Source organism: Schistocerca piceifrons, chromosome 1, assembly GCF_021461385.2.
Source record: "Schistocerca piceifrons isolate TAMUIC-IGC-003096 chromosome 1, iqSchPice1.1, whole genome shotgun sequence".
In the NCBI taxonomy this organism is placed as follows: Eukaryota; Metazoa; Arthropoda; class Insecta; order Orthoptera; family Acrididae; genus Schistocerca; species Schistocerca piceifrons.
In genome coordinates, this window is record NC_060138.1 from 1,203,049,143 (window position 1) to 1,203,077,000 (window position 27,858).

The 27,858-nt window shown below is 38.5% G+C and overlaps 1 protein-coding gene across 1 annotated transcript in view; it reads left to right on the forward strand.

Moving 5' to 3' along the window:
• LOC124802543 (serine/threonine-protein phosphatase 6 regulatory ankyrin repeat subunit A-like) overlaps window positions 1-27,858 on the forward strand; it is a 407,755-nt gene that overhangs the window by 312,003 nt on the left and 67,894 nt on the right. Inside the window, exons 13-14 of the mRNA XM_047263406.1 lie at window positions 15,883-15,981; window positions 27,160-27,579. Coding sequence (XP_047119362.1) covers window positions 15,883-15,981; window positions 27,160-27,579 — 519 coding nt within the window. The remainder of the gene's footprint in view (window positions 1-15,882; window positions 15,982-27,159; window positions 27,580-27,858) is intronic.

The following is a 27,858-nucleotide window of genomic DNA, read 5'->3' on the forward strand; positions in this document are numbered from 1 at the left end:
TTGTTCACAATAAATGTTCCCTATCGACACATTTGTATCTTAACACTCATTTCATACCAGTACAACTGGTGATTTCTTCCAAGCATGTTTCATAGCTTCAGCATAAATGTACTTCATTTCAATAACAACAGTCTTTCAAAAACCTTCTGGAAGTTTCTTTAAGTAATTTGTTTATTATTGTAATTAACTCCTTTGTTAATAACACAGTAATTACATTTCACATAGACATACAAATGCTTTGAAATTACATAGTAAGGCTCATGTTTTATTTTAATTTGGCTTTTCAGTTACAAATAAGATCAGATTTAAATATGTGTCACAGACTAAGATTGTACTTGTATTTTAGTGATTTAAGTAAAACAAACATTCATACCCTTTACAATGTCCACTTCAGGCATAAGGAATACATTGCACAGGTTTATTTCATCATAACAGTTCCCAAAGTGTTACCTATATTGCCAATATTTGTCTATGCTAATGGGTGACAGTTACTGAAGCACATGGAAAAAAATGTAAATTAATTACAAACTACATTATGCACACACTTTATTCACCATGTAAACATCACTACAGATATTTTGATTTAGGTTATGACATGTTTGATATGCCTGGTGTCATTGATGATGATGTGGGACAGTCGAATAGCAAAATTCTGCACGACTCACTGAAGTGCCGGAATATCAATGTTATTTATGACCTATGACCTCTTAAATGGCTGTTTTTGGCTCAGATATGGTTTTAGTGTTATTCCTGTACACTTTGTCTTTAATACAGCCCCATGAAAAGGTGTCACATGTGTTCAGATCCGGAGAATATGGCAGCCAATCGAGGCCCATGCCAGTGACCTCTGGGTACACCAGAGGCAGTATGCAGTCCCCAAAGTACTCCTCCAGAATATCAAACTCTCTCCTGCTTTGATGGAGTCAAACTCTGTCTTGCATGAACCACATCTTGACGAAAACAGGGTCACTTTAGATAATGGGGATGAAATCATCTCCCAAAACCTTCATGTACCATTCGGTAGTCACTGTGCCATCAATGAATATCACACCGACTATTTTGTGACTGGACATTGCAGACCTTACAGTCACCCCTTGAGAATGAAGAGACTTCTTGATCATGATATGCAGATTCTCAGTCCCCCAAATCCACCAGTTTTGCTTATTGACCAACCCACTCAAATGAAAGTGGGCTTTGTTGTTAAACCAAAACATACACTTGCATACCAGTTCCCATCATGCCCCACAGCCAACTGTGCAGTTTTAACATCATAATGGAAACTGTTAAGAAGTTATGATGATCTTATTTCATATAGTTCAGTAATTGTCACACTGTTGGATTATTGTTGACATGTTATTAACTTTTCCGTTAATCAAATGTGAGCAAGACTCTGCTGCTAATAAACTTAAAAGAAATGGGAAAGGTCGTAGTTGTTACATTTCATGATCCACAATACAATACCCTAATATGGATGCTCTTTTGCTATTGCCGATTGGCCCCAATCCAGTATTTCATCAGGATGAACTGTTGTGTTTCCATTTATACGTCGAAGCCCAAAATACTGTGGATGGTTTTCCCATTACTAGTTCCTGTCTTACGTCATGGTGTTCAGTTTGTCCACTATGACTGGCCAGATAAACTTCCAGTCCAAATGTCAGATCATTTGCATAACCATTATGCTCTCCACCACTTTAAATCCTCTGCATAATTATTATGCTCTCGATCACACCTCTCAGTTCTTCATGGTGTGTTTTTGCTGGCTACTGAAGAGCCAGGGCCCAGGTTGTGATCCCATCCACATTGCAGTGGGACATCATGCGCATTCTCCATCTGGACCATTGGCTTTTTTCTTGTACAAAACTGTTCGCCACCACATGGTTTGGTTAGGTATTGACAACGGGGTCACATGCAGGTTGACAGTCTGCCCACAGTGCTCCATGCACCAACCGACACCACAGGATTCTCTTTCCCCATGGCCCACTCCCCAGTGCCCCTAGGAGGGTATTCACGCTGATTTTGCATGACCATTCCTTATTGTGACTTGTAGTGGTTGACTATTTTTCAGAACTTTTATTTGGTTTATTGCCTGACGTGTCCACATCCACAGCAACTACTGTCATGTCCATCTCCAAGATTTTTTCCTTAGACGGACTGCCATACAGACAACAATCCACAGTTAGTGTCTCAATATTTTAAAGATATTTGTACAACGAGTGACATCCAGCATATTACAGCCCCTCCCTTTCCTCTTCAGTCCAATGGAGAGGCTGAGCAGCTGTTCCATACATTCAAAGCCCAGATGAAAAGATAATTTAGTATATGTACATAATTTTATCAATGACAACAATCCTATGACAATGCGTGTCCTTTCAGAACCACCCACACACCTTCGCAATGAATACCAAGTTTTTTTTTTTATCAAATAGGACAGAATGATATATGTAGAGACACACATACAAGGCCATAGGAAGCGTTGAATTATTTGAAAACTATCCGGATGCATATAAGAAAAGGTGGTATCAGACATTTCATATGAGGCCCTAAGCATGAACCAGCTTCCAATATACAATGTTTTTTCTTATAAATATACACATATTATAAAATTTCATTATTTTAAATATCATTTAAATTTTTCCATATATACATTGCAATACTTTAAATTTCCTGTCACAAATCAATAACCTTAATCAACAAAGAATACACACTTCATAATTACAGATACACATTTACATAATATAAACCTTCTTCTAATTGATATAAGCATTACATCCTCCACCTGAAATATTACTGTATCTCATTGCCCTATCAGAACCCCTCGGAGAGCATTAAAGATAAACACCAGTCCTAATTGCCCAATTGTAAAGTGACCTGTTTTCAAATTACGTACAAAAATAACCACTATTTCAGTATACATATAATTCGAAAATGATGCTTTGCTGATTAACATTGTTCTTATGTGAGAAACACAATATAAATGTGAAATTAATACTGTAACTAATCGAAAGAAATGTAGCACATGGTCAGGATGTACCAGTAAACCTATCATTATAAAATTACTACAGCAAATTAAATAGAACATATAAATAAAGCATGATAATTGAATCTCCGAAATATGTTAGCACTAAAATTCAGGCACTAGTTGATTTGTTATAAACAAATTTAGAAATGTAATTGCTACCTGTAACATAATTAGTCAGAAAATGTTATATTAACTCGTAACTAAGTTGAAAATAGGTTCACTTTGTTCAGCACTGAGATTGTAAATTTTTAGCAATGTGTATCTCATATTCGGTTTAACTTTTAATTGTGATTTTACATAAAATTGTAATTTTCATTGTAGGTAATTGTTAACAAAAGTATAAATATAGGTCACGCAGGCGCCTTGGGGCACTCGTTGTTTGGCTAGGGTTGCGAGCAAATGTATTGTAGTCTCACTCATTTGTTGATTGTTGTGAACTCTGTGTCATTTGATGTCAACTTTGGGTACATGTGATGTAACCGGTACAGTTCACCAGGCTCGGACACCAGAGTCCTGGAAATATATTGGTGTTAAAACTGCACTGTACTGTATTTGGGAGTCTTGCGCAATCCTTTTCATAGGTTGCACAGCGACGAGATGAATCCAGGAATTTTACAACACCCCTATCACTGTTGGTAGAACTGATGTGAAAACAACAGCACATCGACTGGGCATTTCACTCAAAAGTCAAAACATTTGCAACGCGGAGGTGGGAAAATATAAACATCTCACAACCCTTTGGCTGCCTCAATCATCTGCAATGGCTCCCGTCTAATGGTCCAAGCCCCCTCTGTCTCCAGCACTATCTTTGCTCTGGGTGCCGCCATTGCCAGACAGAGTAGTCAGTGCTGGGCTGCATCCATCTCCATAGCCCCTGTCCCTAGTGCCACTGCCATCTTCCCTGCTGCCTCTGTGCCTGGATGTGAACTTAGATACAGTACCAACCTCACCAGTGTTTCTTTTAAAGGCTCTCACTGGCAAGTGGATGTTGTGCCACACAGTGCCATTTCAGGCCGTATTCTCCTGTGACAGCACAACACCTGCTCCAGCATTTGTCACATACTAATGAAGAAATGGACACCTTGTAATGGTTGCCTAGTCGTTGATATTGCTAATTGCTGTAATCGCACTATTTCACTCCCATTTACGGAGCTTGTTAGCACTTGATGTTTGGTTGGCGCCATTAAAATGCGTTGTAGTAATCGCTGCTGCTTGCTGGATCGCTGCTGTGTCTCGATGCTGGCTCTAAATCTGGTTGTCTAGGGTTAAAAACATGAGGTCCCGTGTTTTTTATGTGCTTTTGATGATAAAGAACGAGCAAAACCAACAAATATGTAACCTTCAAATATTTATTACTCTGGTGGCCATCTTAATTCCACTGTCCACCAAAGACCATGACACAACACAAAGTAGTATTTCCGTTGCATGTTCTTTGCATTGTTTATCCACCTCAAACAATAACACACAAACACACTCTACCAAAGTGACATTCCGACTGCCTCCTCGACCCTTCTTGCTGCTTGTATTTATAACATTGTCAAAGAACTACTAAAAAGAGATATCATTTATAAGTCATATGTACATCTGTTATCATAATTTGTGCAGATAAGTTATTAATTTGCATCGAGTGACATAATTTAACATGTTATGAAAATGACAGACAGATTTGTTGACTTGACAGAATAATTCTTTGTTACAAAAAGGCCATTTTTTAGAAGTTTGTCAATTGACTTCTCTAATTTGCATAAATAAGTAAGAACATGAATTATTAAGAATTACATTGGTTTTCGTCTAAAACAGGATTGATTTCGTGAATACTGAGTGAAACCGCTCCTAGTGAACAAATAGGTTTCACTGAGTGATTTTTATTTAAGGAGATCCAAAATACCTAAGTTGGCCACTATTTTTCGTACTTCATATTAATTATTTAAGATAAACTTAGTGTTTTTGCATGATGACATTTGCTGTATCAGTGATCAAGTGATATTAACTTTTGTGTGGGTCAGTTATTCAGTATAATTTAATGGGTTGACTGTTTATGGAGACATGTTGTGCAATCATTGTTAACATACACAATAACTCTTCTATAATCATAAATACTCGTTAAACTGGTTGAATTTGGAGGGTATCACTTACTTCATTAAAGTAAAGCCTTTAATATGTTCCGTTACAACCTCCATGATGAACTTTTCCCTAAGGAGGAGAGTATTGTAACCCTATAATGTGAGTGTACATAATCAAACAGTAAATGTCTGCTTGTGTCTGTGTATGTGTGGATGGATATGTGTGTGTGTGCGAGTGTATACCTGTCCTTTTTCCCCCTAAGGTAAGTCTTTCCGCTCCCGGGATTGGAATGACTCCTTACCCTCTCCCTTAAAACCCATATCCTTTTGTCTTTCCTTCTCCTTCCCTCTTTCCTGACGAGGCAACCATTGGTTGCGAAAGCTAGAATTTTGTGTGTATGTTTGTGTTTGTTTGTGTGTCTATCGACCTGCCAGCGCTTTTGTTTGGTAAGTTTCATCATCTTTCTTTTTAGATATAATCAAACAGTGTGCAATACAAGTGCCTCTGTGGCCATTCTAGGTCAGCTGACAACCTGGACAGATGACACAGAGCCTTTGTACTGTTCTATACTTCACTCAGTGTTATTCTGGATATCTTCATGTGGAAGCAGACTAAAACTTGGTTGGTGTTATTTCCAACAGTGAATCTGTACAACATTACAACAGGAATGTTTCCGGAAAATTTGGCCATATCTTTTTATTACACACAGTATTTACAGCCCCTACATAAAACTGTCACTCACGACTCTCACAATCCATTAAACAAGAGTCACTTGTAAATTACCACATAATACAAAATTATATAAATGGTTTAAAGTGCATGAGAGAACAGTTATTTTGTGGCAGACTTCAGATCTGTCAGATCAACAACAGAAATGAAAGCCAAGCCTTAATGATTTTTGTTATATCATTCCTTCTACTTTGTTAGTTAATATCTAGAAACAAGATTCTAATGGTTTAAATTAATAGTTTTGCTTGCCTTTACGTAATTTATTTATAATTATTTAGAGGATGCATGTTATAATACAGAATTTTAGTTTTACAGTTATTACATTTCGTAACTTGGTTATATTTATTTGTTTTATAAAGATTTGTTCTATACATGACATTTATGTCGATTTTGTTGTGACACAAATGCCTTGCAAGTGAGCTACAAATAGACAATGTCAGAGTAGAAACAGGGATCATGATGTCATTATAGCAACTATGGTTACAAAAGTTATATAATCATTTAAGAAGGCTAGGAGAGTGTTTGCGCAAGAAAGAGCAGATAAGCAGTTAGAATCTCACTTAGATAGTGAATTGACACCACTTAGTTCCAGTAATATGGATGTAAAGGAATTATGGGCAAATTTTAAGCAGATTCTAAAATGTGGTCTGGAGAATTATGTGCCTAGTAAGTGGATTAAGGATGGCAAATATCCACCATAGTTTAATAGCAAGATTTGGAAAATGCTGAGGAAGCAGAGGCTGTTGCACTCTCAGATCAAAAGGGATGTGCAAATGATGACAGGCAAAGGTTAGTAGAGATTCAAGCATCTGTGAACAGATCCATGCATGAAACATCAATACTACCACCTTTATACCTTAGCAAAAGATCTATCAGAGAAACCAAGAAAATTCTGGTCCTATGCAGAATCACAGAGTTGGTTTAAGGGGCTCCGGAAAGGCTCAAAATCATGAAAAGTTCAATTTTTACTTTTTTGCGTTTTCTGAATCTGCAGACTATTACCTTTTAATAGATATATAATTTATTAAATTTCGAAGACTACGACTATTTTTAAATTTTTTTTGAAATGTGTTCTACATGGGCGTGACCCACTGTGGCGCTGTTAAACTGCTGTCAAATGGTGTTATTATTAACGTCCGTGTTCATCAGGTACATTTTAGTAATGTGAGATAAAGTATGTGTTGTGGCTAACCTGTGATGGTTCAATATATATCGCTGGTGTGATTGTCGATTGTTTCATGTTTAATTACTCTGTCGTTATCTCGAAAATATTCGTAATTAATTCTGTTTCTTGAGTCTCTGTTTTGTTGAAGTATAATAATGAGTAAAAGTAAAGTTATTAGAAATCCTCTGAAGGCTTTTAAGAAAAGGAGAAATGTTGGAAAGCCAAAGGTATGTGTTATTACTGTAAACAATAAAGACGATAACCAAGTGAGTGAACCTAACCTCTCAAGTACACCTGCCCATACCAGTCAAAGTGGGAAAGAAAATACTTCACAGAAGAAGCTTGGTTCAATGAGTGAAAACTATGAATGTTTTATGGGCGAATCGGATGTGAATGAAATATTTGATATGTCGGTTCTCAAAGGAATTTTTTCAAACTGTGTAAGATGTATTCATTGTAGTGAAGTTGGTCTGGAACTCTCCATAATAAAGCACGTAGGACTTGCTAGTGAAATACAACTGAAATGTGATAAGTGTTCATACATGACCACCTTTTGGAACAGTGTTGCAGTAACTGCAACTGAAGAAAATGGTAGCAAAATCTACGAACACAACAATGAGCAATGCTTGCTTTAGACAAGGAATGCCTTCGGGCTGCAGACAGGGCTGTAAAGAGTCTAGAAATACAAGCAAGAGTAAACAGGAGGAGGAACAAGAGGAAGCTGGAGGAGGAGTTTGCAGAGGATGAAGATAATCCATCCTATGGTCCTGGAATGCACTAAAAAGTTAATCCAATCTTTGTCGCTCGATTCCCAAAACTTTTATTTTCTCATACTAATTACACGTTTTCTAAGGATCTTCCAAACATATTTGTTTCAAACTTTCAGTAAATGTTACACAGTACCTTCTGCATAATTTAACACAGCCTTTTTCCAAAAAACTGTATATTTTTTGAATATATAAATAAAAAATTGCAAAAAAATGTTGTGAATTTTCATTACAATTGAAAAAAAAATCATCTTTAATAACTGAACTAAAATTTTGTAAAATCCCTGTGTTAAGTTGTAGCCCATATTCCAATAAATAATCTGTAAAAAGTTCAACTTCCTACCTCAAATACTTTGTGAGGAAAGATGTAATTTATAAGCGTTATTTTAACATTGCAAGTATAGGGCGTTCCGGAGCCCCTTAAGGCTTTCATCCAGTCACTCATTGGCCAGTGTGGTGTGGCAGTTGAAAATAAAATGAAAGCTGAAATTTTAAATTTCATGTTCAAGAAATTGTTCATGCAGTAGTATTGTACAAGCATACCACTGTTTGACCATCAAACACACTGCTATATGGACAACATATTGATAAGTATCCCTGTCATAGAGAAACAACTAAAGGAGTTGAAAACCAACAAGTCACCAGATATAGATGGAAACACAGTTTGATTTCTCACAGACCCTATGGCACTGGCTCCTTACTTTCCATGCATTTATCATGAATCTCTGGCCCAGCACAATGTCCCAAGTAACTGGAAAAAAATTGCAGGTGACTTCCGTGTAGAAGAAGGGCAAAAGAACTGACTTGCAAAAATACAGACCTATATCCCCAACATCAGCTTGCTGCAGAATTCTTGAACAAATGCTCAGTTCGAATATAATAAATTTTCTTGAGACTAAGTATCTTACGTCCACAAATCACCATTGTTTTAGAAAGCATTTCTCATGCAAAACTCAGCCTGCTATTTTCTCGCTTGACGTACTGCAAACCAGGGATGAAGGGCAACAGGCAGATTCCACATTTCTAAGTTTTCCGAAAGTATTTGACATGTTGCCCCATTGCAGGCTGTTAAAGAAGGTACAAGCATATGTAGTAGATTCACAGTTATGTGAGTGGCTTAAAGATTTCATAACTTATAGAAACCAGTACATTATCCTGGATGGTAAGTGTTCATCAGAGACAGGCATATCATCAGGAGTGCACCAGAGAAGTGTTATAGAACCACTATTATTCTCCGTATACATGAATGATTTGACGGACAGGGCGGACAGCAATCTGCAGTTGTTTGCTGATGATACTGTTGTGTATGGTAAGATCTCAAAGTTGAGTGACTGCATGGGGACACAAGATGACTTGGGTAATTTCTAATTTGTGTGATGAGTGGCAGCGAGCTCTAAATGTAGAAAAATGTAAATTAATATGGGCAAGTTGGCAAAACAAACCCATAACATTCAAACACTGTATTAGTAGTGCCCTGCTTGACACAGTCACATCATTTAAATATCTGGGCATAATGTTGCAAAGTGATATGAAATGGAATGAGCATGTGAGAATTATTGTAGGAAAGGCAAATGATCAACTTCAGTTCATTGGGAGAATTCTAGAAAAGTATGGTTTATCTGTAAAGGAGATCGCATGTAGGATGCTAGTGTGTCCTATTCTTGAGAACTTCATGAGTGTTTGGGATCTATACCAGGTCAGATAAAGGAAGACACTGAAGCATTTCAGAGGTGGTCTGCTCCATTTGTTACTGGTAGATTCAAACAACACACAGGTGTTACAAAGATGTTTCGGGAACTCAAATGGGAATCCCTCAAGGGAAGGCAACATTCTTTTTGAGAAACACTATTGAGAAAATTTAGAGAACTGCCATTTAAAGCTGACTGCAGAATGATTCTGTTACCTCCAACTTGCACTGCATGTAAGGACCACATAGATAAGAGAAATTATGGCTCATATGTAGCACAAGGACAGTAATTTCTCCCTCATTCTGTTTGCAAGTGGTAGAAAAAAGGAAATGGCTGGTAGTGGTACGCATGTGCCATAAGATGGATTGCAGAGTATCGATGTAGATGTAGGTGTACTCCATATCATCTGCACAATTATAGGTGAATGGTATGAACACTTTCACTTCCAGGTGGTTTGCCCATTTGACTTCTCCAAATCAGACATTTGCTTTAAATCTCATTGCTGTTATGAGCAAAGCAGTGGACAATGGTGAAATAGACTGCCTTGTAACAATAGCCATCTCCTAGCATCTATCATTTTGACTGCTGCAGCTGTTAACTACATCTGTTCATTTGAGTGAGTCTGCTTTCATAGCTGCCTTTTTACAGCATGCTGATTAGGTTATTAAAAGCATGTTAAAAGCATGAATAGGATTAACAAATAGCACAAGTACACTACTGGCCATTAAAATTGCCACACCAAGAAGAAACACAGATGATAAACGGATATTCTTTGGACAAATATATTATACTAGAACTGACATGTGATTACATTTTCATGCAATTTGGGTGCATAGATCCTGAGAAATCAGTACCCAGAACAACCACTTCTGGCTGTAATAACAGCCTTGATACATCTGGGCATTGAGTCAAACAGAGCTTGGATGGCGTGTACAGGTACAGCTGCCCATGCAGCTTCAACACGCTACCACAGTTGATCAAGAGTAATGACTGGCATATTGTGACGAGCCAGTTACTCGGACTCCATTGACCACACATTTTCAATTGGTGAGAGATCTGGAGAATGTGCTGGCCAGGGCAGCAGTCAAACATTTCCTGTATCCAGAAAGGCCCGTATGGGACCGCAACATGCGCTCGCGCATTATCCTACTGAAATGTAGTGTTTCGCAGGAATCGAATGAAGGGTAGAGCCACAGGTCATAACACATCTGAAATGTAACATCTACTGTTCAAAGTGCCGTCAATGGAAACAAGAGGTGACCGAAATGTGTAACCAATGGCATCCTATACCATAACGCCAGGTGATACGCCAGTACGGCGATGATGAATACACGCTTCCAATGTGCGTTCACCACAATGTCGCCAAACACAGATGCGACCATCATGATGCTGTAAACAGAACCTGGATTCATCCAAAAAATGATGTTTTGCCATTTGTGCACCCAGGTTCATTGTTAAGTCACCATCGCAGGCACTCCTGTCTGTGATGCAGCGTCAAGGGTAACGCAGATTGTTGTTGTCTTGCAAACGTCCCCATCTTTTGACTCAGGGATCGAGACATGGCTGCACGATCCATTACAGCCATGCGGATAAGATGCCTGTCATCTCGACTGCTAGTGATACGATGCCGTTTGGATCCAGCATGGCGTTCCGTGTTACCCTCCTGAACCCACCGATTCCATATTCTGCTAACAGTCATTGGACCTCAACCAACGCAAGCAGCAGTGTCTCGATATGATAAACTGCAATCACAATAGGCTACAATCCGACCTTTGTCAAAGTCGGAAACATGATGTTAAACATTTCTCCTCCTTAAACGAGGCATCACAACTGCTGTTTATGTATGAGAAATTGGTTGGAAACTTTCCTCATGTCAGCACATTGTAAGTGTCGCCACCGGTGCCAAACTTGTGTGAATGCTCTGAAAAGCTAATCATTTGCATATCACAGCATCTTCTTCCTGTCGGTTAAATTTCGCGTCTGTAGCATGTCATCTTCATGATGTAGCAATTTTAATGGCCAGTAGTGTAACATGATGTTGCCATATTAATAATAGATATCTTATGAATCTGAGGTTGTGGTTGTTAAATCAACAGTTTCATTTGTTTATGTAGCAATTTTAATGGCCAGTAGTGTAACATGATGTTGCCATATTAATAATAGATATCTTATGAATCTGAGGTTGTGGTTGTTAAATCAACAGTTTCATTTGTTTATGTAGAACTGACAATAAGGCAATGTTAATACACAGCTATGGATTTCTAGCCAGATTTATTTAAACTGTCAATCAGAAGTGCTTGAATTTATCAGTGTAGCAGTCAGAAAGTCAGGTTATGCACTTGCATGACTCTGTACTAGAGAACACTAAAATGTGGCAGGTGGAGGGGCAAGTGTAGAATGAAGCCCCTTCGTCTTTCCTGCATCTTCCCTTCAATGGTGGGCTTGTCACACAAGTCAGTCATCCAATTCAGAAGCCATTGGCCCATGCACGTTGAGCGAAACCCTACAAATTATCAATTAGACAATACGGTCTGGCAGATGTATGCACAATGTATTATAAAGCACACCTAAAAATGATATGATGCCAAAAATTGGTGGATAGCACACTGCAAAAAGGATTTTATAGCTGTGTCACGATTGCAAAACTGAATGTCAAGAAAACATTTACAAAACACTGTAGCAAATCAGCAGCCTCTCCACATTAATGCATAATCATGTGATTTAGAAGGCACATTAAAGCCTATTACATTATTGCCACTCATTTGTTAAATTATTACAGCTATTTTAGTTTTGATTATGTGAACATTGAGGCATTCCTTACAGCTATTTTAGTTTTGATTATGTGAACATTGAGGCATTCCTTAGTTTTGGATGTTAGCTTAAGCCTAGGTATAAAACAGAAAACATAGGTCTTCTGCTCACCAAAAGAAACACTGAGAAACATACTGTCACAGTCAGTATACACTCTCTGGGTGTGCTACCTCATATTTTAAAATTTTTGGAAGAGAGAGTTCATTTAGGAACTGGAGAGAGGGAACACCATTTACAGCTTGGGAAGTGAAGGAAAGAGAAACATAACATTTGATGCACTTTACTGCTGTTTAATGGTTGTATTCTGAAACTACGTACCCACAGAGCCTTTGAAAGTAATGAGAATGCTTGCAACAAACTTTTAGCATGTGCCTTTTTCCTTCAGAAAGTCTTTATTGGGCAGATTTTCAGCATGATGCAAGCAGTTACCGTAATCTAGTCTTCCACTATGGCATCATCTGTGGCTTTCTAAAGTTAATTCTGCACTCCTTTCAGTCTGAATGTGCAATTTCAGGATGCAAAATTTCCTTTTGCTAGGTCCCATACATTTTCAGTTATGCTATACTGGCAATGACAATAGGGCAGCCTCACTACTTCTTTGCAGTTTTGATAAAGCCATATTCATATAATCGTGCATGTACTTTGGTTCAAATGGCTCTGAGCACTATGGGACTTAACAGCTATGGTCATCAGTCCCCTAGAACTTAGAACTACTTAAGCCTAACTAACCTAAGGACAGCACACAACACCCAGTCATCACAAGGCAGAGAAAATCCCTGACCCCACCAGGAATCGAACCCGGGTGCGGGAAGCGAGAACGCTACCGCACGACCACGAGCTGCGGACACATGTACTTTCAAAGCATATTTTCCCTTTGTTTTCTCCCATGAGTGGTTTCTGGCTTCATTCCAATTCAGCCAGGTCTCATCAACACAAATAACAGGGTGGTGGTGATTTTCTTTTCTGATCTGCATTTTGCTCAGAAAAGTTGCCCTTGCGTCTACAATATCAAATCTCTCCATCAGAATGCATCTTCCATTGTTGCATTTTCTGTAACTGAATCCCAAAAATTTCACAATTCCTTCTCTCAAATACTGGTCCCTTGTCAAAGCAACCTTGCTGTGTAAAACATCTGCTACCTTTTGCCTTGCAGAAAACTCACCACAGTCACAAAATTTCAGTACAATAAGATGAACAATGTTTTTCTGGAAATCATCCAAATCGGTGACAGTTCTCATTCTGCAGTGCTGAAACATTTTCTCTCTTCAGACATAACCTTTAACGTAATGAAGGAATTTTTGTACTGTTTGTTTGGCTCTGTGTGTTTTAAAATACAGTCATCTTAACTGAAAAACCAAAAATAGCAATACTACACAATGAAAATGACTCTCCCTTCACAAATATACAACACTTCCACACAGCAAACACATAATTAAATATGAGTAGCAAATAAAGTTGCATAGTCATGGCAGTGGCAACATGAATTTAGTGGAGTATTGCCACACAAATCCTTTAAATCATAGGTGTTCATTGCTTCTTACCTTGATGGCACCTGTGACAGGAATGATTGTGGCAATAGAGTGTGTCTGGAGTCACAGACCAAGACAGACTAGGCAAACATCTCCCATTGCCACATACAAATCGAGGGAAGAGAAGGGTGGGAGAACTGACCTACCCCTCCGAGCCACCACTTGTGTTGCTCCCTTGTACAGGGAGCAGCAAATTGATATGACGATTTTCAGTGCCATGCAGTTGAGTGATTAGTTGGTGGGGGGTGGTGGGGATAGACGTGTTTCAGAGCCTACACGTGGACATTTTTAGTACCTGCGGAGCAGTGGTCAGTTGAGCATCGCGCATTTCTTGTCGAAGCATTTTTTAAAAGTGATGATTCCTGTGTTTGTGTGCAGAGGCAGTTCCATAGGCATTTTAATTTAGGTTCACTAGGAAAAGTTCTGACACGCAACATAATTATGCTGCAGGTGCATAACTTCAGAGCAACCGGTTCAGCATTGAAACGGAAGTCAACTGGCCATACAAGGTCAGCCGGGGCACCAGAGGATATTGATGGAGTAAGAGAAGCTGTGGAAGCCAGTGCTTGGCAAGTGACCCATAAACAAGCTACTGCTTTGCATATGTCTGAGTGCTCAATAAAGTGAATTTTGTGGTTCAATCTGCATTTCCATCCATACAAAATGTCTGTTGTTGAGCTGTTAAAGCCCAATAACTATGCAAAGCGAAAAGCATTTTTTGAGCAAATAATTGATTTGACGACAGATGAAAAAATTTTCACAATGAGCAACGAGGCACATTTTCATCTGGATGGTTATGTAAACAAACAGAACTTTCATTATTGGTTAGCTAAAAACCCTGAAGAACTGCTTGACTATCCTCTGCATAGTCCTAAGGTCACTGTGTGCTGTGGTGTAACAAAACCTTGTGTCACTGGGCACCTTCTTTGAAGAGGATGGTCAAACTGTTATGGTCGATTTGCAACATTATCTGTTGATGTTACAAAACTTCCTGGTCCCTGAACTTCAGGAAAAACGCTTAGTGCACAGTAGAATGTGGTTCCAGCAGGGTGGGGCAACTGCTTGTACAGCCGATGAGGTGATGGACTTTTTGAAAAGTAAACTTTTCAGCTGAATAATCTCGCATTTTGAGGATATTGCATGGCCAGCATGCTCCCATCATCTAAGCATTTGTGATTTGTTTCTTGTAGGGTTCCTTGAAATCAAGAGTGTACACAAATAAGCCCCACACATTAGGCAAACTTAAGGTGTCCATAACTCAAGAAATTGCCAACCTGTCTCCTGCAATGTTAAGGAAGGTGTTCGACAGTTTTGGTGCCAGACTGGAAGAATACTTCATCACAGAAGGGCATCATTTGAAGGACGTCATCTTCAAATCTTAAACTGATGAAATCAGTTGTTCCAATGTTATATTCTTTAATTTCCATTAATACCTTTCTGTAATAACCAATAAAAGATTTTCTATCACTCTTAACACTTGCATTATTTGTGCTCTAAAACTGTCAGATCTTTTTGTTGCTCCCTGTATAGCACTTCATTAATCCTGAGCTTTTCTTCTGTTGTGTCCCCAACTATGTGCGCTTGTTGTCACACACTAGCTGATTCCCAAACTGAAAATGTTGAGGTAAAATATGAACAATGTATCCAGAAAACTTTATTTTATGATTGCTAATTTGAAAAATCCAAGTATTTCTGATTGATGGTTTTAACACGGATAGCCAGGTTATGAGAGTATTACTCTCAAGGTGTTTAGCTATTTGTTAACATTACTTTACTGTCTGTAGTATGCTTAATAACTGCAATTACTTTAGGTTTTTGGTTTAACAACAACAATTAATAATACTTTTCCCCTTCCAGTTATTTTCAGTCACACACACACACACACACACACACACACACACACACACACACACACAGACACAGACACAGACAGAGAGAGAGAGAGAGAGAGAGAGAGAGAGAGAGAGAGAGAGGGAGGGAGGGAGGGAGGGAGAGAGCTTATCTGCTTCTGTGCTTTATATATTATACAATATATTTCATGATAACCTTTTTAAAGTAGTGCATTGCTGATATTACTGCCATGTCTCATTACTTATTTCTCTTATTTCAGTACCTGAAAATTTTAATTGATGCTGGTGGTGATGTAAATTCTGTGGACGTGAATGGTGCAACACCATTACTCATGCTGGCTAATCGTTGCTACAAAGAGGTACCATGTCAACTTGTATTAAAGTCACAAACAGTCCACAATAGGGAACTACTGTCAGAGTATTTATTTCAGAATAACACATCAACTTATTAACTAAGTAATCAAATTTCTTCTTTTGATATGTTGTAGATGCCTGTAGAATGACAACTTTTCATAAAAGATGATCACTTTTCATTTTCTCTGTGAAATAAACATTCAAAGGAAAGCAAGTACTTCTTGAAGTCATACTTAAATAAAGATGTGATTTATTTTTACTTGGTAGTACCATACCAGAAAATTATAACTAACATACAATTTAAAAATATGAATTAATAGAGGGAAACATTCCACATGGGAAAAATATATCTAAAAACAAAGATGATATGACTTACCAAACAAAAGTGCTGGCACGTCGATAGACACACAAACAAACACAAACATACACACAAAATTCTAGCTTTCGCAACAAATGGTTGCTTCGTCAGGAAAGAGGGAAGGAGAGGGAAAGACGAAAGGATTTGGGTTTTAAGGGAGAGGGTAAGGAGTCATTCCAATCCCGGGAGCGGAAAGACTTACCTTAGGGGGAAAAAAGGACGGGTATACACTCGCACACACACACATATCCATCCACACATGTACAGACACAAGCAGACATATACAGAGGCCTCTGTATATGTCTACTTGTGTCTGTACATGTGTGGATGGATATGTGTGTGTGTGCAGACATATACAGAGGCCACTGTATATGTCTACTTGTGTCTGTACATGTGTGGATGGATATGTGTGTGTGTGTGCGAGTGTATACCCGTCCTTTTTTCCCCCTAAGGTAAGTCTTTCTGCTCCCGGGATTGGAATGACTCCTTACCCTCTCCCTTAAAACCCAAATCCTTTCGTCTTTCCCTCTCCTTCCCTCTTTCCTGACAAAGCAACCATTTGTTGCGAAAGCTAGAATTTTGTGCATATGTTTGTGTTTGTTTGTGTGTCTATCGACGTGCCAGCGCTTTTGTTTGGTAAGTCACATCATCTTTGTTTTTAGATATACAATTTAAAAATATATACATAAAGTTACATGAGAATTCTGACAGGAAAGAAAAATTCTGAATCTTATTAAACAGTGAAGTTCAAAAAGTCTAAGGGATAAACCAATGAATAAGATACCACAAATGAATATCATCACAACCAAGTGTTATGTTTCCTACTGTAGGTAATAGAGAATCTAGCTCATAAATGTGTAAGTTTTGCTTGTGAATCTTCTTCATTGCTGTGATGTAAAGTCTGTGAATGTTTCTCTATTATCACATGATGGTCAGTGAATGTTAATGAGTATCTGAATCTCAGAGCTGTCTGTAAAGACTGGTGGTGGAAAACCGTATAACATATTATGATTACATTAGATGTACTTTTTGTTCCATAGATCCATAGTGAGGATATCCTGAAATATATGGAAAAGTCATAAAAAATGAATTCTTAATACATATTTACAAAGGAAAATAGGAATGCTAGTGTACCTCCCTCTGATCCCAAGTGAAATGGTACTCATAGATGTGAAATAAATAGCTCCTCAGTTTACCTTACGAAGTCTGAGTACACCCCACTTGCCAACAACAGTGCTCGGCAGACCAAACTGTCACCCATCCAAGTTCTAGCCCAGCCCGACAGCACTTAACTTTGGTGATCAGACAGGAACCAGTATTACCACTGCGGCAAGGTCATTGGCAAAGGAAACATGTAGCTACACATTTATACTAACAGTGACTACCTGCAAGTCAGTAGCAATTGGGAGGGGCTAGAACTGATACATGTATTTACACAGTTCCCTACTCTGCCTGTAATGTACTTGTTACTGAGGAAGGTATGACCTATCAGTAATGGGGGATCAGAGTGCTTAACATGTGTCTGTTGGAGATATGAAGACAAGAATCTTACCAAATCAAGAGTTTTGGCTTCCTCCACATGCTTCCTCAGCTCACATGTCATGCATTACAGCACGCTGGCACTTAATATTTTTCAGTTTTTCTGAGGCTGTCGTCCTTCATTGTGACTGATTTGTCAACATACTGCAGCTGATGCTTTTGAGTGAGAAACTGGTTGATTCCCTTAGGCAAATTCCATATTCCACACTTCTGTCAAAAAGTGATCTTAGAGTGCATCCAGTACCATGGGCACAACACAGTACTAAAGTTTTGTGCTTACCTTTTAATTCTCTGAATCACCAGTCTGTGTAGTTTCTTCATTGTCAAATTTGATGGGTTCCCCTATTAGTAGCTATTTTTGTGTTGCATCTTATGAGTCTATTTTGTTTAATTTCTATATTATTTGATAAAATGTACTTAATTTCATTTTTAGTTCCAATTGGTCATTGTAAAGAGTCTCTTTACATTTTGTTAGTGATGGGTTTCAAGTACATAAGGCTGATGCAATATTGAACCTGGTTAATGGCCATCATTGTTGTTGATGTAGCATTTTGTTTGTTTATCGAAGTGTGAGACACACATAGCAGCTCTGCTTGAGGGATAGCAGCAATAGCTTTTTCAGTGTTCGGCTGTAGCTCTTCCCATATGTGAGAATTATTTGTGTTCACCAGTTCATCCAATTTGTCACACAGGTAAAAATTACAGGGAGAGAAGTCAGTTGGTTGAGTTGGCCAGGAAACTGAACTGCCTCTGCTGATTGTTCTCTCCTCCACAAACACCTCATGCACCCATGACAACATTGTCAAGGCAATGTTTGTAGTTGCTCTGTCTTGCTGAGAATATCCATACAGTTATTCATCTTAAACAGTTTTTGGACTAACATTAGCATTAATAGTTTGGTGAAATAATTGTGTTACAATGTGATGAACACTATACATTGTTGCACATCAGACATCAGTCTTGGGACTATACAAAGTACTTATTGGGGTTTTATGTTGCATGCTGATACATGTTCTGCAAGTTCACATACTATCATAGGCTGCACCAGGCTTCATCTGAGGAAATGAAACCTTGAGGATCCAAAATCCCTGATTAGACTTCACTCAGAAACCTCCAGCAGAATTCAATAGACAAAAGTTTGTCTGGGTGTTGTAACTCATGCACACTAGAACACAGATGAACACCCTTGATAATGTTTCAACATGGAGATATCATATTCCCACTTGCACAGATAAAGAGTGTTTGGATTTCATTAGACATTTTTTGAGGCTTTCCTCTCCTCCATGAATTTTTTTCTGATGTTTAAACTCTTTTCAGGTAGTTACAGTTCTTATTTGCTACAGTGTCCATTATGCACAACTTTGCCACAAGGTTTTGTATTGTGGACTTTACTGGAGATTTTGCCAAAACACGTCTAGTCTCATACCCTTGCTGTATGGTGTAGCAGTCTTCTCTGTAAAAGAAAATAACTTTTTTGTTATTGATGTAAGTGCATTCTGCTTAGATCAAATCTCAGAAATTGCTGCACTAAATCTGAAATGTAATAGGGAAAACAGTAATTATTGGGGTCTACAGGCGCCCTACACAAAATGGATATTTTTTTCAAAAATCTGTCTGACTTGCTTGTGTATATAGGCAGTACATTTTTTTGGAGTAAATGGCTGTGTTAATATTAAAATAAAAGGGGATATAAATATAGACTTATTAACCAATGTTCCCAGCTCCAAATAGCTATGTCTCCTACTAGATGAATTTAATCTGATACCACTCGTTTGTGAACTAAGTAGAGAAATTGGTGAACAAACATGTCTGTATAACATAATAACAAACAAGGCCTATCTTTCCTACATACATCTGTTACAAACCTAGCCATCTCTGACCAGCATGCAGTACAGCTTCAGACGGAATACTATGAGATGCCCTTTGGCCCTGAAAGGAAACAATATGTAAGCAAAAGAATTATTAATAATTATGACATCAGCAGACTGAACTGGATGTTAGCACACATACCAAGCTCTGACAATGATAGATTATCCTATGATAGCTTTGCTGCTGAGTTCTACTGCTATTTTGATGCCTCATGGCCAATTGTAGTGACAAAAGTCAACCATGCAAAAAATATAAACAAAAGTATCTGGATAAATATTAATATCATTGGAGCAAGAGGAAAATTAAAATTACTGTGTAGTGCAATACTGAATGATACAGAAAGTCTCAAACTTTAAGAAGCCTCCAAAATTTATGAAGACTAGTACAAAAATTTATTAGTACAGACCAGGAGCAACTATGCTGAAAACAAGCATCAGACTTCATACAACCTTCCTGCTGGTGTCTGAGCAGTGATAAACAGTTTTAGAACATGCAGAGACTAAGCTTGTATAAACTTTATTGTAAAGTGAAATGGTATGTACATAAAAGAACAACTTGAAATTGGTAGGGAAAGCCATCAGTGACGAACATAAAAATCTGCAGTATCATTTTAAAGGCAACTCATCTTAGCATAGCATACATGAAGCCCCCCCCCCCCCCCCCCAAATTACAAAGAAATAATGAACATCATTAGCTCTTTCAAATCCTCCAGTTCTGTAGGTCATGATGGCCTCAGTATTAATGTATTAAAAGTGTGTACACAGAATGTCTTTCTACTTCTGTCTGTAGCAGTAAATAATATAGTAGAATTTGGCACTTTCCCAGACAAATTAAAAATAGCCCATGTAACACTGGTCTATTAAAAAGGTGACAAATACAAAATGGAAAATTACAGACCAATCTCAATACTTCCTGTCCTTTGCCAAATAGCTGGAAAGGCTATGAATGACATAATTATAAATTTTCCCACAAACATAATCTAACATTTGAATATCAAAATGAATACCTAAAATGTAAATCAACTAGCATAGTAGATGCATAGTTAATTGAAGAGGTATTAAGCAGCATAGAGAAAAAGGAACAAGTTGCAGGTATATATCTAGACCTTAAGAAAGCTTTTCCCCTGTGTGAACATTTCTATCGTAGCAGATAAGCTACGAAACATTGGCATAAGAGGCAACTGCTTTCAATCTAATAAATTCCTACATGAGTCCATGAAAACAGTTTGCTGTCTTCAAAACTGAAGGTGGTGTTCACAAATGTAAAATCACTAATTTAAAAAACAGGGTTCTAAAATGCTTGCTATTGGTCTCTCTTGTGTTTCTGACTTATGTAAATGACATTAAATATTGTTCTCTATATCAAAAAGTAGTTCTGTGTGCAGATAATACATTCATTGTGTGCAAAAAGGACTCATTTAATGAACTAGAGACCCATTGCAGCAATGAGACAAATGAAATTGTTCAATAGTTCAATGAAAACCACCTACATGTAAGCACCAGTAAGACATGTCTCATGGAGTTTGCCAACAATAGATTCAGTGATCGAATTAAACTATACATATGGAATGGAATGGTTAAATAAGAGTTTTGTGTGAAATTCATTGGTTTAACCATTCAAAGCAATATGTTTCTTAACTCTCTAGCTTGTAAGTTATCCAAAAATATATTTGGAATCAATATGATTAGCAAGTTTTGCAAAGATTTTGTTGTTCTGAACACTGCACACAGTGCTTTATTTTCCTCATACTTGAACTATGGAATAGAAATTTGGGGAGCAACAACCAAAGCAAATCTAAATAAGTTATTGATTCCTCGAAAAAGGGTTATAAGCGTCGTATGTGCAACCATGCCTTGGCCTGTTTCAAAAAACTGGTGTGCTGATCATAGCAAATATGCACTGCCCAGTACTGTTACAACTCTTCTCACATTGAAGCTTAAGTTTCAACCTAAGAAATACCTTTTACAAAATCCTTTCATCACATTAGAGGAATATCATACTCAAATGCAGAAAGAGAATTACTTTGAAAAAATTATGTATGTGGTGTTCACCAAACCATTTACTTGTAATCTTATCACATGTTAATAAATGTGATATTCAGAAGATTATGTGATAACTTCACCGTAAAAAAAAAAAAAAAAAAAAAAAATTACATACATAAAACTGATTGGCAGAGGCATGAGTTTTGCCCTCCTGCAAGGAGGGATACCTTTTGCACATTAGGCACCTCAGTTCAGGGGTGAACAAATGTATTGTGTGCCTGCAGTGTTTCTGTAGGCTCTATTGTCAGCAATAAATTTGAGTTTATCTCATTCACTAGCACTCTGATTCACTCTGCAAGCCAACCACATCAGAATTTCTACAGTGGTGACACTGCAATAACAAGTGTATTTTGTGATATAGTCTTAGCTTCCATGATCACCATCTTTTTAAAAAATTTGGACAGAATATTGGCTTTAAACAGTGACATACTCTCTTTCACCTTGATCAGTCTACAATTAGTGTGAAACACAAAAGTGATAGCCTAGCATGCCCTACCATCAACAGCAACAATGGTGAATGTGTACATGAAAGATGTGTAATGCATTTTAACCTCCTCAGTGATTTCAGTGATGAGTCATATCTTGCTCTACATCAAAAAGACAGTACTCAGGCAACTAATTCACATCTGCATGATAAAACCTCCTGCAATCTTACAAGTGTATCTGCAACAGGAATGATCCAGATGACCCCATTCATAATCAAATGCAATGTCCGATCAGCTAGACCATGCAACATCTGACTGTGCACAGTCCACGGGATCTTGTCCACTGTCAGCCTCAGACCAAACATTCCAGCACATCGCTGACAGGACTTTTGTGGAGCACATATACCACCACTCTCTCATCTCTTGACTGATCTTCCAACCAGAACACACAGCAGAATATTTCACATTCATCAAATTCATGCTTCACACTTCTGGAATCATAGATGATACTTCAAAGTTTGGGATCCTGCTAAGCAGTGTATGAGATTATTTCAGCTTAATTTGTGGTATCATACAATCAACCCCAGCCAAAGGCAAATTTGACACTGACTTTCCAAGACACCAGAGCAACAGGTATAAAAAGTAATTTATGAGGAATGGCAGTGCCGTAGAAACCATTTCACATACGGAAATGCCTCTTTGAATTGATCAACCACACTCTAATGCCAGACAGTATACTTTGAACACTCTGGTTAATTAAATTACTTCCTCAGATACAGATGACAATGTTTCCATGTGAATATAATGGGAGGAAAAACATATTATTTCTGGCTGACAGATTTTTCACAGTTTGACAACAACGAAACTACTTGGATGTGATACAGTGATCATCACCAGCAGATTGCTAGCCCAAAACGCTGGGCCAGTAATGTGGAGATGCCACAAACCCCAGCAGCTCTGTAAACTCATGATAGTCGTGTCATGAGTGACAAATCCAGCCACAACTGCCAAATCCACGGTCAACAATAACATTCCTCATGGCAGCAAGCGGCACACACATGGTTACACTGGTTTCACTCACATTTCAGCTAACAGGCACACAGTTGTTTCACACCATCCAACCACCCAAACACACAACAGACCTGCATACAGCTGAAGTGATGGGTCAAACTAGTTTTGCTCCTTTTGCAAGTGATGCTTCTAGACTGTATATGTTAGACACTGCAACAAATCAATACTTCCTTATAGATGGTCCTCTGAAGTGATCAGCATTCCTGGGGAACTGCCACAACCAGAACACCAACTGTGTGCCACAGATGACACTCATATTTGGAACTGTCACATGCACTGTGATTCTCAGTTTGCATGAGATATTTACATGGCAAGTTGGTATCACAGATGTCACAAAAAAATCTAGGGCACAGATTTTCTCCATCAATTTCAGCTCTCCCCAAACCTAAATACTATGTATCCCCAGACAAACCAGCAGTGGAGAATCAGTCCCTGGAATCACTGGCAACCTGCTAGCACATTTACATGCAGCTTCAGAGGAGACTGTTCGAATACAACCCTCTTCAAACCTAACAAATGAAATCAGCCAACGACTACTTAATGACTGTTGGGCTTTGGAGTCTGAACAACAACTGGTGACAAAGAGTTTTGAAGAATAAAAAAAAGAGGGGCTCAGGCTACACAACGAGAATTTAAATTTGAAAGCTGGGGCATGTTTATTAGGAAGGGAACTACATGCTATGCAATCTTATCTAAGGCAGTTAAAGTGGGAACAGCACTACAGTCCACAAATTTCTGGCATGAACTAGACAACACATCCTGTGATGTCGATGAACTGCCTGTATGGACAGAAACAGTGGCCAGTATGGTGAATTTTTACACCACTGTGCGTACATGCACCCACCACGTGAGACACCTATGTTGAGCCCCCGCTGCCTCCCCCCATGTCCTGCCATCCCAACACACACACACACACACACACACACACACACACACACACACACACACACACACACACACACACACACACAATTAGTGCAATGCCTAAGTGGACAGGCATCAGACAGGGCACAGTACCACAGTACACAAAGTTGTCATCACACTGGTGGAAGTAAAGCTGTGAGGACAGGTTGTGTTCCATGCTAGGGTATCTCAGTCGGTAGAGTACTTGCTCTCAAAAGGAAAAGGTCCTCAGGATGTCTGGCCCACAATTTCAATCTGCCAGGAAGTTTCATATCAGTGTACACTCCATTGCAGAATGAACATTTCATTTTGAATACTACACCAATTTCCCTGTCCCCATGCATCGCCTCAAACCCACCAAGATTTTGAGAGGTGCACCAAAAGTGCTGCTCAGGAAGAAGACAACATGCAAGAAGAGAGAGATGACACTACACCATCTCATTCATCACTGTCACAAGTAACCCTTCCACCACTGAAACTCAAGAACTTTGACACTGAACAGCAATCTGACTAAAGCCATATCTGATGACCTCTCCCCTACCTTAGTCATTAACATGTACAGTAAAGAGTGGTATAAAGGCACCACCAGTGTACACCTTTGCTGAGAAATTGTCCAGTCATGTCCTGCTTCACATCCAGCCGTGGCACAGATAGTCATATACAACTGCACAAAGTTCATGCATGTGGCTGGGAACCTTTGTCACCCTCCACCTGCCAACCATATATGCTGCAGGAGAATGGCTCTGTGTGGACCTCACCATTGGTGAAGTGTAGTATCCACATAAATAAAACTCTTTGGCTGCAACATGAGTTTAGCCCTCCTGTAGGGTATGAATCTCTTTGATACTCTAACTGTCCTCAGTTCACTGTTAACAATTAAACTATGTGAGCGGGACCTTTCCATATGCTCCATTATCAGCAACAAATTTGAGTTTACCTCACTTATTACTATTCTGCATCATTCCACAAACCATATGCACCAGAAATTCTACAAATATCTTGTTGTTTTATGGATCAAGAATTGTAATCTTTGCCATTTTCATACTGGTACCTATGCAATGAATCACTTGATATTGAATAAAGTACTAATTATTATTATTATTTGCCCCTAATTATGCTTCACAGAGACATGACAACGAACAGGCACTGTTTTATTGTGAGTAGCAGTCTGTGTTACAATTGACATGAGTGCCCCTCTCACCCACCAAAATGTAACGACAGAGAAAAGTACTCAGGGCAGAGCATGTGGGAGATGGGCACACACAAACATGTGACAACAAGTAATTGGTGCATTGAAATCACAGTTTCCAGCATTTTATGTGATGGGCAATTCTCTCATTCATTACCAAGGGGCAGTTCCATGTCAGTCTTAAAAATATTTTCTGTCAGAGAAATCAGTATATGTGATCTACATGTATAGACAAAAAAATTATTACTATTGTAGATAAATTGGATGATTTGTTCAAGAGATAGAGCTTTACAAGTTGAGCAAGTCAATAATGTTTTGGTCTTACTCTGGCCCTTATGCAAGCACTTATTTGGCTTGGCATTGATGTATAGAGTTGTTGGATGTCTTCCTGAGGGATATTGTGCCAAATTATGTCCAATTGTCAAGTTAGATCATCATAATTCCAAAATGGTTGGAGAGCCCTGCCTATAATGCTCCAAATGTTTACAGTTGGGAAGAAATCTGGCGACATTGCTGGCCAAGGTAGTGTTTGCCAACCACATCAACAAGTAGTAGAAATTCTCACCATGTGTTGGTGGCCATTATCTTGCTGATATGTAAACCTAGGATGGCTTACCATGAAGGGCAACTAAATGGTGCATAGAATATCTTCACCATACTACTTTGTTGTAAGGGTGTCGACAATGACAAACAAAGGGGTCCTGCTATGAAAAGACATGGCACTCGAGACTATCACTCCTGGTTGTAAGGCCGTATGGCAGATGACGGTCATATTAGTATTCCACAGCCGTCCAGGGCATCTCCTTATTTGTCTTTAGCCTGGAATCTCATTGATTGGAGCAGAATTTTCTTCAGTGATGAGTCCTGCTTCAAATGGAGCCACGATGACCAGTGAAGACTTATCTGAAAATTCCCTGGACAGCAGTGGGATACCAACCTGAATGTTCCCCACCACATGACTTAACAACCAGGAGGGAGGGTCTAAGGTACCATTTCTTTTCATAGCAGGACCTCTTTGATTGTCATTCGTGGCACCCTTATATTACATTGGTATGTCGATGATATTCTATGCCCTGTTTTGTTGCCTTTAATGGTAAGCCATCCTGGGCTTACATTTCAGCAAGATAATGCCTGCACACAACAAGAGTTTCTACTGCTTGTTTTCATGCTTGCCAAACTCAGTGTAGGCCAGTAAGATCACAAGATCTCTCCCCAATTGCAAAAAATCTGGAGTCTTATGAGCAGGGCCCTCCTACCATCTTGGGATTTTGACAATATAATTTGTCAACTGGACAGAATTTGGTTTGAGGGAGGACATCCCATATCTCTGTCAATCAATGCCAAGCTGAATAACTGCTTGCATAAGGGCCAGATTTAGAACACTGCATTACTAACTAGCTCAAAATGTGGAGTTCTTTCTCTTGAAAAAGATCTTCCAGTTCTCCTGAAACTGTAATCATTTGTTTGTCTGTACATATACATTATATCTACCAATTTTTGTCCCATTCAGATAATTCCTTCATGATGCATAGTATTTTTTTTTGTCATAGAATGTATTACTGATATTATCCAGCTGAAGATGGGTGATGAATGTCAAAAACACATTGTAGCAGAGATAAAGAGGCAAAAAGGCATTAGAGGAAGGAAAAAATGAGGGAAACCACCATCATGGAAGGCAGCAGGTTTTATACACTGGCAAGAGCTTAACCATAAACTGTAGATGTATGTTTTCAAAACTTAATTAATGCTTGGATATTAATCTCAAGAATTCACATTTGTTGTTGCAGACTGCGCAAGTACTGATTGATGCTGGAGCTAATATAACAGTAGGCAATATCAATGGCCAGAAAATTATACACCAGGCATCCCAGCTTGGGAATCCCACAGCCATTGATTATCTGATGGGTGTTTGGCCCTCAGCATGGGGCTATGACAATCATGGAAACACTGTTCTACACTTTGCCACGAGAAATGGTAACAACAGAATGAGGATTATAGAGCATATTCTGAGGAGGAAGCTGGTGCCTGTAGATGAGAGAAATGATGAGGGGCAGACAGCACTTGCCATGCTTGTGCAGCAAGGCTCAAATTGGCGTTCGTTACACCGTGAAGTAAAGATATTACTGGCAGAAGGAGCAAGTCCCTTTATGAAGGACAACAAAGGAAAAACACCTTTGCACATTGCATCCAGCGTTGATGACGTGAAGGTACAGTAATTTATAGGAATTATCATTTTTCAGTGTGTGAAATGCATATTTATTTGTATAACATCAACACTTAGGTGAATGTGATTTGGACTCTGGGATGTAAATTCCATTTTTCACAATTGTTCATATTCAACAGATTTTTAACTTAACACTTCATTGCACTACTTTACAAATCTACAGAGCAAAGTCTGAACTGGATTTTCTCTGTTGTCAGAGTTTAACTAGGCCAGTTCATTTGCTTATTTGAATTGGTGTAACCCTACACAGGTATTATTAAAT